The sequence below is a fragment of the Corvus cornix genome, chromosome 1, assembly GCF_000738735.6.
Source record: "Corvus cornix cornix isolate S_Up_H32 chromosome 1, ASM73873v5, whole genome shotgun sequence".
Taxonomy (NCBI): Eukaryota; Metazoa; Chordata; class Aves; order Passeriformes; family Corvidae; genus Corvus; species Corvus cornix.
The window spans coordinates 37,952,723-37,968,794 of record NC_046332.1 but is presented as its reverse complement, the minus strand read 5'-3'; the positions used below and the strand labels follow the sequence as shown (position 1 = coordinate 37,968,794).

Below are 16,072 nucleotides of genomic sequence, written 5' to 3'. Positions count from 1 at the left end.
AGGGAAACAGCTATTTGTTTAATAGAGTCTGTCACCCAAAAACATTGCTGTGCCTCGCTCAGCCAGCCACGCTCCAGGAGAGAGGAGCTGGAAAGCCTGAAGCCGGCTGTGGGGAACTCTGGAGCCTGGAGGCCATCTTAACCCTGTTTAGAAGGTAAGCAGAAGTATTTACACACTTCCTGTAGCATTAAAAAGCAAAACTTTCTAAAAACCTTGCTAAAAATTAGAAACTTTCTCTAGCCACTTTGCTTAATGAAGCTGTAGAATGTGCTTTTGTTTGGTGAATTAATAAAGTGTTTTAAGTGCTTCTGGCAAACCAGAGTGTTTTCCTAAGCTGTAATAACACATGCAGATCCTCTGATGTGCACAGGTGGCAAAGCAGCATTGATTTTGGTGGTAGAGGCTCTCGCTAGGTCTGGTGATTGTTGTTTAGGTTAAGTTCTCCCTGCAGTTTGAAGTGGTATTGAGATAGGTCAGAGGGAATGGGCTGGAACCCCCAGTTCTTCCAGCCAAAGCAGCGTCACGTTGCTTTGTGCCGTACAAGAATTGGGCCCTCCAGCGATGTACGAAAGATGCAGAAGAGAATTTATAACTCAACTATAAGGCTTAGCATTTGTAGAAGGAGGCCAGGCTGTGCCTGTGCTTGTTTGCTTCTCTCTGGGGAGGGGAACTAGGTGAGCCTGGGCAAACAAATGGAAAAGTTAAAGCTGGAATGAGATGGGAAAGCAGGCAAGCAAGAGTCAGTGTAAAAAAAATAACCTAGACATTGGTTATTTAAAAAGTAGGTGAAATATCCTATACTCTTTCCATTTTCCTCCATTCCCATTCCCCACTTCGTCTTTCGCTTGCATGTTGTTGGTCTGTTTAGACTTTTATCTCTTTGAGCTTTGGGTTTTATCTCTTTGGGCTTTTTCCAGAGGCTTGCAAAATGCTTTGCCAAATTTTGAGCACTGTATAAACAACAGGTAGTGACCATAAACACAGAAGTATCTCTGTTAAAAATGATCCCATCTGGAATAGTTTAATGACAGCTAACTTATTTTAAAGATGGATTATAAAGCAAAACATGACTGCAAAGTGCTCAGAAGAAAAGGCATATAAGCACAGTGGTCTTCTTGAACTCATATCAGCAGAGAACAATGCAAATTTTTTGCTATAGAAATGCAAACTCAGAAGAAATCTCTGGCAGTCACAGCTGCTTCACAGCAGTATATGACAGCCCATTAACACTTTCTGTTTTCCCTCTCAGTTACAGAGCTCTGAGGACATCTCACCTGATATCTTACCTTACCTCTTCACTGTCCTCGTTCTGTCACCAAAGTCTGTTTTAGCCTGTCCTTGGCTTTCTCAAACGGCTTCAAGCTACCTTTCACCTGGGCCTTTTTCTTGCTTGGGAACCCGGCCTTGATTGATTTCTGTGTTCCCAGCCTGCTTAATACCTTCTCCACACCAACCTTTGTCATAAAACTTTCAGGATTAGCCAACGTGTGTGAGTAAATTGAGGGACATTTCACTGCTGACTGCCTCGGTTATTACAAAAACTATTTGCACGTAACAAGCAAAGGCACCTGCGTGTGCATGGCTATGGGTGTGTGTCCTGAAATGGTGTGTGTCCACATCCTTTTCCTCTCTTGCATTTGGTAAGTTACTCACAGGAGAGCAAAACCCTTTGTGCCATAAAATGACAGTTCTCTCTGAGGATAGAAATCCACAGATTGGTATTTTGTATTTTCATGCATATTTTATATTTTTATGCATTTGAAAGCCTTGAGCTGGAATGAAGCTATGATACAACATCATGAAAAAGTTGTGATCGGTTTGTGCCATAAAGTGGAAGGTAGTATGCAAGTTCAATAATCTCTAACCCAGTAGTCTGAAATTTCCAAACTGACATGGAGAAATATCTGTGGATGCACTTTTGTACTGATCAGCCCTTTCTCTCTGGCTGTAGATCACAGCGTGGGTGCAGTGTGAGCTGAGGTTGTAGACTTTGGTGAAGAGGGGTCTAATAGCAGCCTACAAAAAACTGGGGGGGTAACAGAGGTGATGGAGTGGTGTGAGAGGATATGAGGAGCAACAGCCCTGTGTACAGCCTGGAAGATTCACATTGGACATGAGAAAAGACTTTTTCATCAAGAGATTGGGTCACCCCTGCAACAGGCCACCCAGAGAGGTAGTGGTGGCTCCATCCTTGGGCCTTTTGAAAACTCAGCTACACAAAGCCGTGGCTGACACAGTGACCTAGTGTTGGTGGTAGTCCTGCTTTCAGCAGGAGGTCGGACTGGATACCCGCAGAGATCTCTCTAAACCAGTGCTTCATTTATGTTGATTCTTTGATTTTAAAAAAGAACCTGGATGCTATGAACTACTAAGCTACTGTATGTTATGGCAGATCTCTGAAAATGAGATGGGATGGCTTTTTGACCTGCCCTTAGCAAGTAGACACAGAATTAGACAAGATTACAGCTTTTCAGATATTTTAGGGTGGGTGCCGAACAGGCCCATAATCCACACTCCTACCTACCCTTATGTGCAGAATAAGCACATCACAGTAAACAGTAATAAATATTTCTCCAGTTCTTGCTGAGAGTGTATTTTTGACTGAAATAGAGGAAATACAGTTGGTAGGCACCCTGGGGAGGCTTCCCCACTTGCCACAGCGCCAAGGCAGGATTGAACATTCATATGGCACTCTTGCTAGCCATTTCCTCCTCTTCTAGACCTTCAGGGCAAGAGGTTCTAAATCAGCTTCCCAAGACAGTGGTCCCAGAAAACCCAGGGCATCCACCTCCACTTCCACTCACGACCTTTGCCCTACCATGGAGACTACCAGCCAGGGTATCTGTTTGTGGGGTCATGGTTTTGTTACTGATATTCCCAATGGACAGACAATTGTCCATGAAAAACTAAGGTGAAACTCTCTGGTAATTTCACACCAACACAGGTGTGGTCCTACAATTTTAAATAAATTCCATTAAACATCCCAGCTTTGACTAATTCAATTTTAAATAAATTCTCTTAAGGGAACAGGTTCTGTAGAACAGGATTATCTGTCTAAGTCTTACCTGGAACATTTCTTTCGTCAAAATTGACTCTTCTTTCATTAAAGAATAAAACTGCTGAAATCCTGTGCTCCCTGTACTGCAGTAACCCAATCCTCCCTGTTTCTTTCCTGAGCAGAGAGCTGCCATGTGCACAGGGAAGTGTTCAAAGTGCATTGGGATCACCCTCTTCCCACTGGCAGTGTGTGCCATTGTCTCCAACATTCTCCTGTACTTCCCCAATGGACAAGTACTACAGCTCACTGAGATAACTGATATGGTTTGGTTTTTCCATGGCATTCTGGGAGCTGGCATACTGGTAAGAGATGAATGTTTCATGTGAGTTTTGTTCTGTTTTGTTTTAAATTTGGGGCCAAGAAAACCTCCATTAAAAACCAGGTCATAAAAAAGTGTTTTGCATAAACATGTGAACAGCTTAAATGTGAAGCTGGGTATGTAACTGAAAAAATGCATTTAAGGCAAAAGAGTGCCTAGTCAAAGAAATACAAAATATTCCTGAAATTAATACCAGGACTCCAAGTTAGGAAGAAGCACTAGGACTGACTGCTTACTGTGGAGAAGAGTTACATGAATGTTCGTCCTCCAAGAGTGAAAGCAAAGCTGAGGTCCTAAGCTCAGCTGGAGGTGGTGAGTTTTCACTATTTGTCTGCACCCCTCGTTACTCCTCCAGCTGATTTTATGTACACACAGTTCACAAAAACATTAAGGGAAAAACTGAAACATGTTTCAGCAGGTGTTAGTTTGAGACCCAGCTAACACTTTACAAATGTGGAGCTGCAAATGGCTTAGTAAGCTGAATGCCTCATGTTCCCACACTCCCACTTACCTTCTTCCCGGTTTGATCTGGTTTGAATGTGCTCTTCTGTAACTAGTTCTCCATTCCAGGTCTCAGGAAAGATCACTTTTATGTGAATCTCCATAGCTAGAAGGGAACATGTTGGGGAACACTTATCTTTCCAGTCCATCAGAAAGCCTGTTCCCTTTTTGGTCTTCCAATTTTCTACCCAAGTGCCGTTAAAAGCTAAGCGAGTAACATGCGTATGACCAGTACTGGGCAGATGGCAAACTGGCACAGAGCTGAGCAAAAAAAGCAGAATTTTTAGGAATAATTAACTTAGAAAAAAGTAAATCTCAGTCACAGTCACACTATGATGCAGCTGCTGCTTAAGTCTACAGAAAGTCTGCAGTGGATGTGGTTCATACTCGTATTTCCCAAAGCAGAAACATGGTATAAGATCATTCAGTAAACTGTTCTCCACCAGCGGCTTGTCTACTTCTTCTTGCAGCTACCACTTGGGCCTATTACTCATGCTGAGCCTGAACATAAGCATGAGTTTGTAGAAGGAAGAAGGGGAACTACATGAGAGACTGTGGAAAATTCGTATCACTGCAAGCCCAGGAGTCATTGGCGTTCAATGAAAGGAAAGGCTGATGTTAGATGTGAGAGCGTCATCGGCTCATTGAAAATGCGCCTTCTTTTGAGGCTTCCACGCAGACTTGCCTGTGGCCAGCACCACATACATCAAAAATGAGAGCAGCTAGTCAGAGGAGAGGAAAAATTTGCATTGACCTTCAAAACGCAGCATTAGGAGTAATTATTGATCCACAAACAATGCTGTTGAGTGTACATGTTTTCCAGAAAACAGCATGAGAAATGCCCACAGGTAAGGGGAAAGAGAGTATTATCATCAGCTCCATCTTCCAGGTGCTGGAAGCATGGGAAAATGAAGATTGCCTTCTCAGTGTCCTAAGGAATTAAAACAAGAGACAGGATGTCCCACGACTGGAGTCTGGTCCATATCCTGACACTACAGTGAGGAGAGATGGAGCTGCAATACGTTCCCCCCATGCACATGGCTTTCTCCCAAAGGAAACTGAGGCAAGTCATGCCAACAGGTTGCCTGACCTTGGAGAATCTCCCCACAACTAGGACACAGCCTTCAGAGTCAAGACTGTGGGAGAAACTCAGAACAGCCTGGCTTAGTTCTGTGAGCCAGTAAACCTCCCTCCACCTGGGAACTTCATCTGTAGACTGATACATAGATCATCAGTGCACTCTTTGGCTGAGTAGCCAGCTCCACCCTTTCCTCCTCCTCTGCTGAATCTCTGATGGAAATTATATGACGTGAAAACCTCTCAATTTCCTTATTTCAAATATTTAGGATATAAAGAGAGTAAGACTGGCTCTATGTGTCATAGTAATGTCTTTCCTCATGGAAAGCCTGTGTACAACACAAAGAAATGCCTTGACTGAGCCATGGCTCACACACAGCTCTTGTTTACTGACAATGGCCAAATCCAGCAAATTCTCATTCCCATGTCAAAAGGCAGGTGTTTATAACCAAGCACTGCATAAAAAGAAAGCTGCCAAGCAAACCCTTCATCCTGAGCCAGGCTAATAGATGACACAAAAGTGTTTGCAGCTTAGAGGGGAAACCTCGAAAGAAAAATTACAGCCCTGAAGGAAAAAGAGTGTTGGTTTGATGGGCAGAGGTATTAACTCTTCTTCTGAGTGCCAGACAGCAGCACACTGGGGCTGAGGCTGCCTTAGGACCATTTGCGATTATTTAAGAGCTGACTTCTTTGCAGGAAGAGGAGCACCTTCTTAACCTCAATGCTCTATTTCTGCAGGTTTCCAGAGGTGGTCCAGCCATCACTGTAGGTGCTGTAGGTTGCCCTGGGGTGTGCATAAGAGGCAATGGAGAATAAATCCTTTGAAAAATATTCAGGAGCCTGCAAATCTAAGCAAGTTTCATAACACTGTCCTACACTCTTCAACAGAGATATTCACACTACACACATAAATTCCATGGGCTTCATTCATCATGGACATTCTGCTCTTCCAGCCCTACATGAGAAAAAATCTTGCCAGTCAGGCCAATTTTTACAGTTTTTACCTTTTATATTTGTTTGTTTGATTGACTGATTTATTTGTTTGGGTTCTCTTTCTTTCATTAACTTTATGGTAACCATTTCCTACTTTCTCCAATACTCCTTTACTTGTGCTGCTCTTTGAGATGCTTTAACCAGCATTGGTGTGTAGAGACAAGACAGTGGGAGTGTGTTGGCTGCACAGCCAGACCCACTAAAGCTTTCTTGCCCTCAGGCTACCAAACTAGAGGCAACTTTTCCTAACTCCAGAGTGTCTCTGTAAGGCAGCAGTATATCCCAAGTCCTGGATGGTTACTGACTACATCGTACTGGTCCAACTCCACCTGATAATTACCATGGAGAATTGGTGCTGATGTGAACTGGGAGTTCCCCATTGACTGAAGTCCATCTCGTAGGTTTTCCAGAAGTTTAGCACAAGAAAAACTCCCAAACCAAAGTCAGATCTGTTTCAGGAAGCTCAAGGCTGATTTCCCAATTATAATCCAAAGCAGAATGCTCAGGAGGTTTAAACTGACATAATTTTTAGTCCAGCTATGTATATTTTCTGGGCAGAAATTCAATTTTCTCAAAACTGACACATTTTAAAAAAAGAAAAACAAAAAAACCCAACAATGCCCTGCAGAAAAAAGCAGTATAGCTTCAGCAATCAGAATTAATGCACCAGCAACTTGCCAGACAACTTTAGCTGTAATCCCACACTTATTTCTGAGTAACTCTTCAGCAGCACCAACATCCAAGCAGGTGTGACTCCCAGAGAAGAGTCAGAAGGTGACAGAGTTGAGGAACATGATGCCAAAGCTCCTAGAATTTAAAAAACACCCCAGCAGAAGTGCTGCACACCAATTCAGCCTGTGCTTTTCTTACAGGTTATTTTGCCGGCATTCATGATGCTGGGAGCAGGTGGAGCAGGATGTTGCGCTAACAGATGTGGGGTAAGTGGATATTTATGTGTTGAAATGGCACTACAGTTTCTGCAATAGCTCTTTAAATGGCTGCTCAGCAGGTGGAAATGTGCAGTGACAAACCGTCACACCACTGTCAGCAGCCATATCAGGGAAACCTAGAAGAGGAGCTCGATCTACAGCGTCCCTGGGCTGGGGCTGAGAACTCAGTAGCCAGCAAGAACGTTATGATATTGCAGCTGCTGATGTGAGGGAAATCAGCCAGGGACACTGCTGGAGCCCTTAGGCACAATGTTGAGGGCAAAGTAGGACTTCATCACATAAAGTGGCTCCAGGTTCCCCTTCTCATGGCAATCCTAAAGACTGAGACAGCTGCCTGTTCATCCTGCTTCCACAGAGTCTGGTTTCCTCTATACCCTTCCATGACAATCTGCTTTTCCACAGGTTCATCCCTGCTTTTTGCTGTAGGGATACATAGGTCTCCTATTTGCAGGTCCATGCCAAAAGCCTGAGCTGATGCATCTGGCACTGAGGAGCCAGCACTGCTTCCTGCAGCTCTGACCGTAGCTCACATTTGCCCAAACATTACATACATGAAATGTGAAAATGCAATTTAGGCTCTCTGACATCTAAAGAAAGGCCAGAGAGACTTTTTTCTTTGATAATTAAGAATATTATAAAGCAACATGTTATACAGGCATCTCCATTCATCCTCAAGCCCCAGGCACAGACTTCTGTGTGGCTATCATTATTGGCAAGAATAGACTGACTTAGAAATTTTTTTGAGTCTGCATCCTTCCCAGGACCAGACTGGAATGAGAGATTCCATGCAATAAAGCACGTCTCTTCTGTACTCTTCAATTAATATTTAGCTTGATCCATGAGAAGACCTTTGCCTCTTCAAAACATTTTACTTAAATTAATTCATTATCTATATACCAAAATAGCATTCTTTATTAGGATGTCAGCAAGCACATCCCAAGGGACATGCCATTACACTGATTTTACCAAAGGTCACATGCACAGACAGGATGCTAACAATGGCCAAGCAGGCCACTTGCAGAGCTGGGGTGAGATCCTAGGCACCCTGCAAACAGTGCCTGAGCCAGCTGTTTTGCTTGGTTTTGAGTGATGTAGAAAGCAGTGGTGAAAAATAGCCACTGTAGTGGTTCCTGCACTCACTGAATGTGGTAAGTCACGAGGGGACATCCAGCTGAACTGGGCTGAGTTCATACAACATCTCAGGTGTCTCTTTTCCATCCTTCATCCCAACCCTAAATATTACAGAGCCAAGAGTCAAACTTCCCCAGGCTGGATAGGTTCACTCTCCAGCCCAACAGCATAGGTGGTAGCTCAGTGTCATCCAGCAGCCCACCACCATCCTCCATTCTCCCCCTCCTCTTTCTGTGTCTGAGCCATTCCTAGCAGCAGTACATCAGTGCCAGATACCCTGTCTGCACCTTCCCATCACAGACTGGTTACCTACAAGCTGTTCCTCCTCTTCTTTATTTGCTGTTATGGAGGAATAAAATAGAGGTTAAGAAAGTAGTTTGATTATGCACTGTGATATTTCATAGAATCAGGAGAATCACGTAATCATTAAGGTTGGAAAAAAACTCCAAGTTCATCAAGTCCAACCTTCAAATGAATACCACCATGCCCACCAAACCATATCACAAAGTGGCTGATGGCCAAGTGATGGAGCTACCCAAACCTAACTGGAAAATAGGCTCAGTGAGGACAGTCTATCTATGAAAATGCTGTCTTCTTAGACACACACACCTCTCTGGAGTCACACACCTCTGTGAGGTGGAAAGAGTGAAGCTCTACACCCTATGTTTTAAACAGACTGTGGCTCAAAGTAGGGATGAAATGGGGACATGAGCAAAGAGTGGCTGTGAATGGCACTAAAAACAAGTTTACCCTGCACAGCTCCTGGGGAAGAGTGATTTCCAAGCATTCAAAAAGAGGTGAGGGTTGCAGGGAGTTCTGAAGGCTGATGGTGTACTTCTTCAAGGGAAGAAACCTCAGGCAAAATTTGCTTTGGGGAGAGTGGGAGAAAATGCAGACATCCACAGCAGGGTTGTTCAGATGCCCTGATTATATGAGCTGTATATGCAAGGCAGGGTATGGTGTGAGGCCCTGGAGAGCAGAGAACTCCTGGGATTGGTTCAAACATGCACAATGGCAGCAACCTCCAAAAGTGCCACAGCTCCTTGTGAGGTAGGTCTGGATGGACCTGATAAGGGGTCCCCAGTTACTTCCACCTGCTGGCAGAGAAACAGCCCTCACTGGAACTACTCAGGAGCCTCTGCAATCCAAAGGCAGTTTGGGTACCTTTCTGCTTTGGAGATCTTAGGTATAAAATGATAATTTACACTGAATACTCAGAATTGCTTGTCATAGTAAAAAGAAAAAAAAAGGTTAAAGCGTCATTACTGATCAGAATTATTGTTCAATCAAAACATAACATTTTCCTCAGGGCAGGGACTCTGTTCTATTTTATTTTGCGCAATTCCTGGTTTAATAGTTTCAGACTTCATCAAAGCCTTTACATGCTGCCAAAGTTACTTCAACAGTAATAATAATTACTATGTTTCCCATACTTTTTATTCACTTTAGTGAGTTTTCCAGTTCACAATGCTTACGTGCTGCATTAAGTTTTTTCATTAATCAACTTTAAATTATTACTTACAAACATACATAAATGGCTTCTTGTCCTTGCACTGTGGAGTAATGAATTTGGAAGTAATAGATTTAGAAAGCTTCAGTGTCTTGCAGCTCAGCACGTACACATCTGAAATCATCCACTGCACTGACGTCATGAGGGAAAAGGCCCACCCAAAGTACAGCTTCTCTCGTTGCATCAGCAAACATACTCCAGTATTTCTAAGTCTTCCTTAAGATTTACTAGTAGAACAGGAATAGCCATAGCAGCTTTCCAGACAAACAAACCTAGATCATCAAAGACATCAAGATAACTAGCCAGAATAACAATTCCATCAAAAAAACAAAAACAAAAAAAAAACCCACCTCCAGACAAAGAAACAGAGAAGAAATAGATGTGTATGGAACAGGAACCAGGGCAATAAAGAGCAGCACAGGCTGGGACAGGAGGAACTTGCTAACTTCACCAAAGCAGCTGCTGCAAACATTCAAAGAATGAATTCTAAGAGTCCTCATCAGTTCACCAGGGACAATTCAATTGTGTGAAGGATAAAGCCGGGAAAACATTAAAAGAAAATCAGCAAAAATGATCAGCAAAACCTTTTCAGGAGTGCAGAACAGGTCAACATCATGGGAAGCTAATTTTAACAAACTCAAGCATCCTGGTTTAGGCCTCCTGTTGCAAGTAGGGACACAAATGAGGAAATAAAATATTTCAATGAGAAGTACAACTAGGGGAAATGCTGAAAGGTTGAGATGATGAAATGGTTAATAAAATTTTTGGATTTCCACAGATTATGAGGCAAGCCTCCAGAAAAGTCTCCAGATCAGTAGATAAAATGGGGAAATGCCCCTGCATGTCTAGAAAATGCTGAGGAGAGCCTATCTTAACAGGTGCAGCAACCTCAGACTCTTTTGGTGACAAGTTTTTGCCTAGATGATCTTGTACACAGTAAGGGAAATAGTTGGGATGGGGCTAGTCACACAGTTAACAGATTTCAAATGAGACAATCATGTGACAGAGAAAAGTCATCACAGATAGCACTGGCAAGGACTACTAGTACTAACTGCCATCATAAAACATAGTAACAGCAAAGGACCATTTGATTTTTTTCTTCGTAATTGTGTTTGGGATGCCCTGTACTGCTCTGCTGTGCTAAAATGAATTGTTAACATAATTAGGATCCTTCAGCTAAGAAGCAGAATGCACAGTTGAAGTAAATGAGAAAACAAGTGGGGAAAAGTCATTCAGCATAGGTAGGAGTTTCAAAGAGAGTATCGGTCACTCACCTTCACCTCAAGGCATGGTTGGTGATCTTATTGTGAGAGACAGTGCATCAGCTACAACCCAGACACTGTTTTGGTCTGGGACAATAGAGTAAATTACCTACATTTTGCTGACAATGGAGCTCTGTTAAGAGTCAATTCAGCCAACATGCAGATAAAGACTAAAAAAAGGGTATCCAGCTTTGCAAGAAAAGACTGAGTTGTTAATCAGTTATAATTAAATAAATCCCATGAGAAATCCCAGCAACTTCTAACTCAAGGATTGCTTTAGAGGCAAAGCAACACACAAAATTAGTCAATTCACACACTGGCATCGTGGAAGGTTCTACAGAAAGCAGTTGGCTGTCAAGTTGGAAACTGCATTCACCAGCTTGAACATGTTCAGACAGAGAATAGCCTTTTCAAGGCTTTGTCACAAAACCCCAGCATGGATAGTGGATATTTCCATTTGACTCTGCAGTGAAGTAGAACAACTGGGACTAGGAGAAGGTTTCTACCTGCCATGTGGGCTGTTGGATTTCACCTGGTATTTGCTGGCAGCAGGGAATTATGCGACTTGAGATATTTGGCTTCAAACCTGAGTCATGGATGAGAGTATTTCATATGTGCTTCCTTGGTCATGCCACTGCTCTGACTTTAAGGCAGGCCTGCTGCCTTGTCCCTGCCCCAGGTCTTCCCCTGGCTCTATCTGTCTGGTCCAGAGTTTCTTCCCCCACTTGGCAGAGTTGTGAACACCCACAAACAGTGATTCTTAACAAGACTATAGGGAAGCCTGTCCCAGATGCACCACCAGTAGCACCCTCCTGGGATTTTTGTTTCTATATACAAACAGCAACCAGATACATCCCATTCATTACTAGAAAGCTATCCCCAAATGGAGTAAAGGTGACGTTTCTGTGGGAGCAGCTGATGTAAAACATGAGTGCATTACATACAATACGAAGCCGCTGCTGGTTTGTTGCCACATGCAGCACAATTAGATTTCTCAACATGAGCAGTGGTAATCACGTGTCATGCTGTTGCAAAATGAAGGAAAGCAGCAATAAGAAAGACTTTTTTGTGTTCCATCAATTAGCAAAACCAATTAATGTATCTTCTGTTGCTTTCATACCTGGTTCAGTAGTTGCTTGCTTGTTTCTGTTGGTGCAGGGGCCAAGAAAGCTGAAGAGTTGGAAATGCCAAGGCACAATATATGGAACAGATCAATCCAGGACTGGCCTCGTACTGGTTTTCGAAAGAAAACTCACCAGATATTTCATAAGTGATAGCTTAAGTATAAAATTCTGAGTAAGTTCTTTAACATCCAGAACATCTAGAAAATTAGTCAGAAAAAGTCAATTGCTTTTTATTTCCACAAATTTAGTAGCAGTAGTAGTTTCAGCACAAAGTAAGAGAAGTAAAGAGAATTCTTTCCCATTCATTGTGAGTTCTCCATGCTACTCAAACCTCTGTGCACACAATGTTGAAGGTCTTTCCCTTTCAGATGCTGCTGTCAGTGATCCTGTCTGTGCTGGGATTTGCAGGAGGAGCATATTGTGTGGTCATCTCCTCACTGGGGCTGATTGGGGGTCCTCTGTGTGACACAGGTGATGGAGAATACCTCTACCCTTTCAGGAACGACACTCTGGAGTGAGTATGGCTTACAGGCTCCTCCAATTTTACGTTCCCTGACCCGTCCCATATCTTTTTAAAGTAAACTTGGATTTTTCCAAAATGAACTGGTGGTTCACCCTGTGTACACCTAAACTCACACTTCTCTGAGTAGCATGTTCCAGCTGGTCATCTGTTTGACCAAGAAACTATCCTTGGGCAAATTGCCTGAGTTTTGTCTGCTGTGCTTGTCACAAGCCCCTTGTGCAATTTGCACCATGCTTTCAAAAGGCTGGTGAGCTGACTCCCACTGGAGTCAAAAGGAGATGTTTGCTCACTGTGCCACATTAATCTGTTAAATTATCAAGAATTCAGCCTGCTCTACCTACTTCTGAAAAGCAAAGCAAAAATCTTCTCAGAATCTTTAAAGTCAGCCTTGACAACCATGCTCTTCAAGCCAGTGCTAGAGATAATGAATGGACTGGTCTGAGATAACACAGCAGGAATAGAGAATATTGAGACACATTTTAAAACCATTACAGACCTTTCTTTTTTGTTATTAACATAATTTTGCCATACAACAAAGAGGAGATTCTTGTGGATGCAACAAATTACAGATGTGGCTCTCTTCCCTAGTTATCAATTGCATCTCTGTAAAGGGAATTCTGGGGAGAATCACCAGCTTTTAACAATTATAGCACCATCTGGGACTCACTTTGTGCAATCAAGTTCAGAAAATAAAATGCCAGAAAACACAGAAAGCATTCTCAAGTTTTTACTTGCTAATATCTTGCCAATTATTTTCCTCTATCACAGAGACAATTATTTGTTTAACCAGACAACATGGAGTATTTGCAAACAACCTGAAAACATCATCCTTTGGAATATTGTCCTTTTCTCTATTCTCCTGGCCATCGGTGTGATTGAAGCTATTCTTTGTTTTATTCAAGTCATCAATGGACTCACTGGCTTCATATGTGGCACATGTATGAGGAGAAGAAAGGTTGGTACGCAGTAAAAGTGTGCTTTACGTTCGTTCCGGTTTTATTTTTCAGGCTCTGGTAGTGGTACATGAGCTGAGAGATCTGCACATGCCCTGGACAAGCTCCTCTGGGGAGCTGAGGCAGTACAGAAGCATTTGCACACTCTCTTTCCCTCTGTCACATTATAGTCAGGGATAACCTGGTCCTCATATTTTCCTAAACAGCAGACCAGTACAACATATTAACATACTCACTTGCATGGTTGTGTTCCTATTTAAGAAGCCTTTTAGATAAAGTTTAATGACCCTCCCCAGCATATGTAAGTGAGAGACAAAAAATAGAGACGTTTTTAACTGGTCAAGAGTAGTAAAATTGCTATTTTGCAGAATGGAAGAAAACATCTTCCAAGTTTCATTCATCACTATTGCTTCCTTTTCCTTGTTTACTTTCATTGCACAAGATATTTGCAGCATCAGATATCCCCTGGAATATTAATTAAACATCTTTCATTCGTTGCCTTTCAGACAAATATTTCTGGAATGTGAATGACCTACAAGAAATGCCAAGACAAGCCCCAAGCTGCCGATTCACATGCAATAAGGATAGTGCACTGTACTGTATTTATGGGGGGACAACAAAGAAAATCCAAAATGTTCGGATGTTTCACAGGGCAAAATGATTTTTTTATAAAGAAGTCAGGGTGGAAAAGGGCTAGATCATTTCAATCTGAGACTCCACATTTTCATCTCTCTAAACATACTGCTAAACCTCAGGTACTGGCAAAAACATTAATTTATCTGGTCCTTACTGCTGTACTTGTGTACAAAGCACAACAGTCCTCAGATAAAAGATCATGACTTGCCCTCTCATGTTATGTGGGAAATGGAACTGTTGTTAATGTGTGTATTTATCAGCTGCATGAAGCAGGTGCTCTCTGGTTGATGTAAATAACCTCCCATCCCCCCCAGATCCCACCGTGAGCTCACCTGTCTGTTCCTATTAATTTTAGAATGGGGCACTCACAGATTTGAAAGAGGATGAGCAGAGAATGTATCGAGCATTCTTTGAGACACTGCAGGGACAACTGAAGAACACGGTTTTCAGCCTTCTTCTGCCACCCTGGAGCCAGATCCACTTGCACCATTTGGTAGTTTGTTTGTCAGAGCCCAGTGCACTTCTAAATCAGTTCTTCAGGAGCATGAGATCTGTGGCAGCCTTAGAGGAGCATTTGGGTCAACACAGACAGTAGGGTTTGCAGCAAGAGTTTAGAAATATCTGGTTTAACAAAAGGGTGAAGAACCTCACCACCAATTTTGCCTTGATGAAACTGCCTAAGAATTTCACTAACTTCCACACATGTCCGTAGGGCTGTTCTAGAACAGAGCACATGGACTAAGGAATTAACTAGCCAAAGATAAACAAAGATACAGATAGTAATTATATGCAGCTTAGTAACAAATAGAAGATATAATCTGAAGGCAACAAACTGCATCAGTTTTAGTGTTTTTGCAACAGTAATACCAACCAGGAACTGCATAATTCCTCGTCATCACTAAAGAGCAAGATCTTGATCTTGAGCTAATGTCCATGACTGGGAAATTTCAGAAAATTCATCATTTTAGTGACTTCCTCAAAGGTGAATTCTTGGACATGAACTATCTTTGTCAGCCAAACCGTGAAATAATCTTTACCCATCCATGTCTTTATGCAGCTATGAAAATATGAATATATTTAAAGCACTTGGAGCCTACTTTTCAGAGAGACATTTATGTTTTCTCGAAGTTGTTCATATTTCTGCACTGTAGCATGGGAGCAAGCTCTTTAAACACACATTGCAGACATATGTAGCTGTTTGTGCTGTCCTCTAATGCAGCTTGCAAAATGCTTCACATTCTCCTTTATATAAAATGGGGAAAAAATGCCAGTTGCCTAGATGAGAAGCACATGCACCTTGGAATATAGTTTCACCCCTAGAAGCAGGAAATTTAACCCATAAAACTTAAAAGCACCTTCTGTAAAGAAGAAAGCGTTAAGACTTGTTGAAGTCTGCAATCATCACTAGGTGCATCCAAACCTGCCAGGTGGCTTAAAAAGCTCATGTTTGTTGCCAGCAGTGAAGCCTGGACAGTGCTACCACATACAGCAGACAACAAACCAGGATAAGAGTTAAAGAGGCAGCGAGAAATAAGGATATTCACATGTAGTCAGGTGGAGAGAGACTCCTTAATTAGCACGGGGGTTCTATGAACTCTTCACAGTCCCTAAATACTCACCCTCCCTCATCCCTTAGTTTTGACTCCTTGACTCTCACCTCTGGGATAAAGCCAACTTTGGCTGTGCTAGCACCAGGAGGGGAAGAGATCCCCATGGACACACCTCCAGCACAGAAAAATAAGTTCACTGTGCTGCTGCCATCTGCTTGTTCCAGGCTGTCCTTCCCTGGGGATGTTTAGTGTCATGTCTCTGTGCTCCTGGGAACACCCTCTGTCCTTCCAACTGTTTGACCACTGGCCTCACTGATATATGTAAATATTAAATACTGCTCTTCTGAACTTATTTTCTGGCTTGATTTGTGTGATCTGAAGGACTTGTGAGTTCAAACTACCTCCAATAGGAAGATAAATGGAATAACAGAGAAAGTGGAGTTAAATTGTCTAACTTGAACCACCACAATGAAGCCTCTTCTAGG

General features: G+C 42.5%; 1 protein-coding gene across 1 annotated transcript; it reads left to right on the top strand.

The window, feature by feature from the left end:
- Positions 1-8: 8 nt before the first annotated feature.
- Positions 9-15,939, top strand: LOC104690085 (transmembrane 4 L6 family member 1-like). The gene is made up of 6 exons (XM_010400634.4): positions 9-154; positions 3,181-3,360; positions 6,821-6,886; positions 12,294-12,439; positions 13,217-13,403; positions 13,908-15,939. Exons 2-6 carry the CDS (start codon positions 3,190-3,192, stop codon positions 13,926-13,928), a joined length of 591 nt encoding a protein of 196 aa, XP_010398936.1. The 5' UTR covers positions 9-154; positions 3,181-3,189; the 3' UTR covers positions 13,929-15,939.
- The last annotated feature ends 133 nt before the right edge of the window (positions 15,940-16,072 follow it).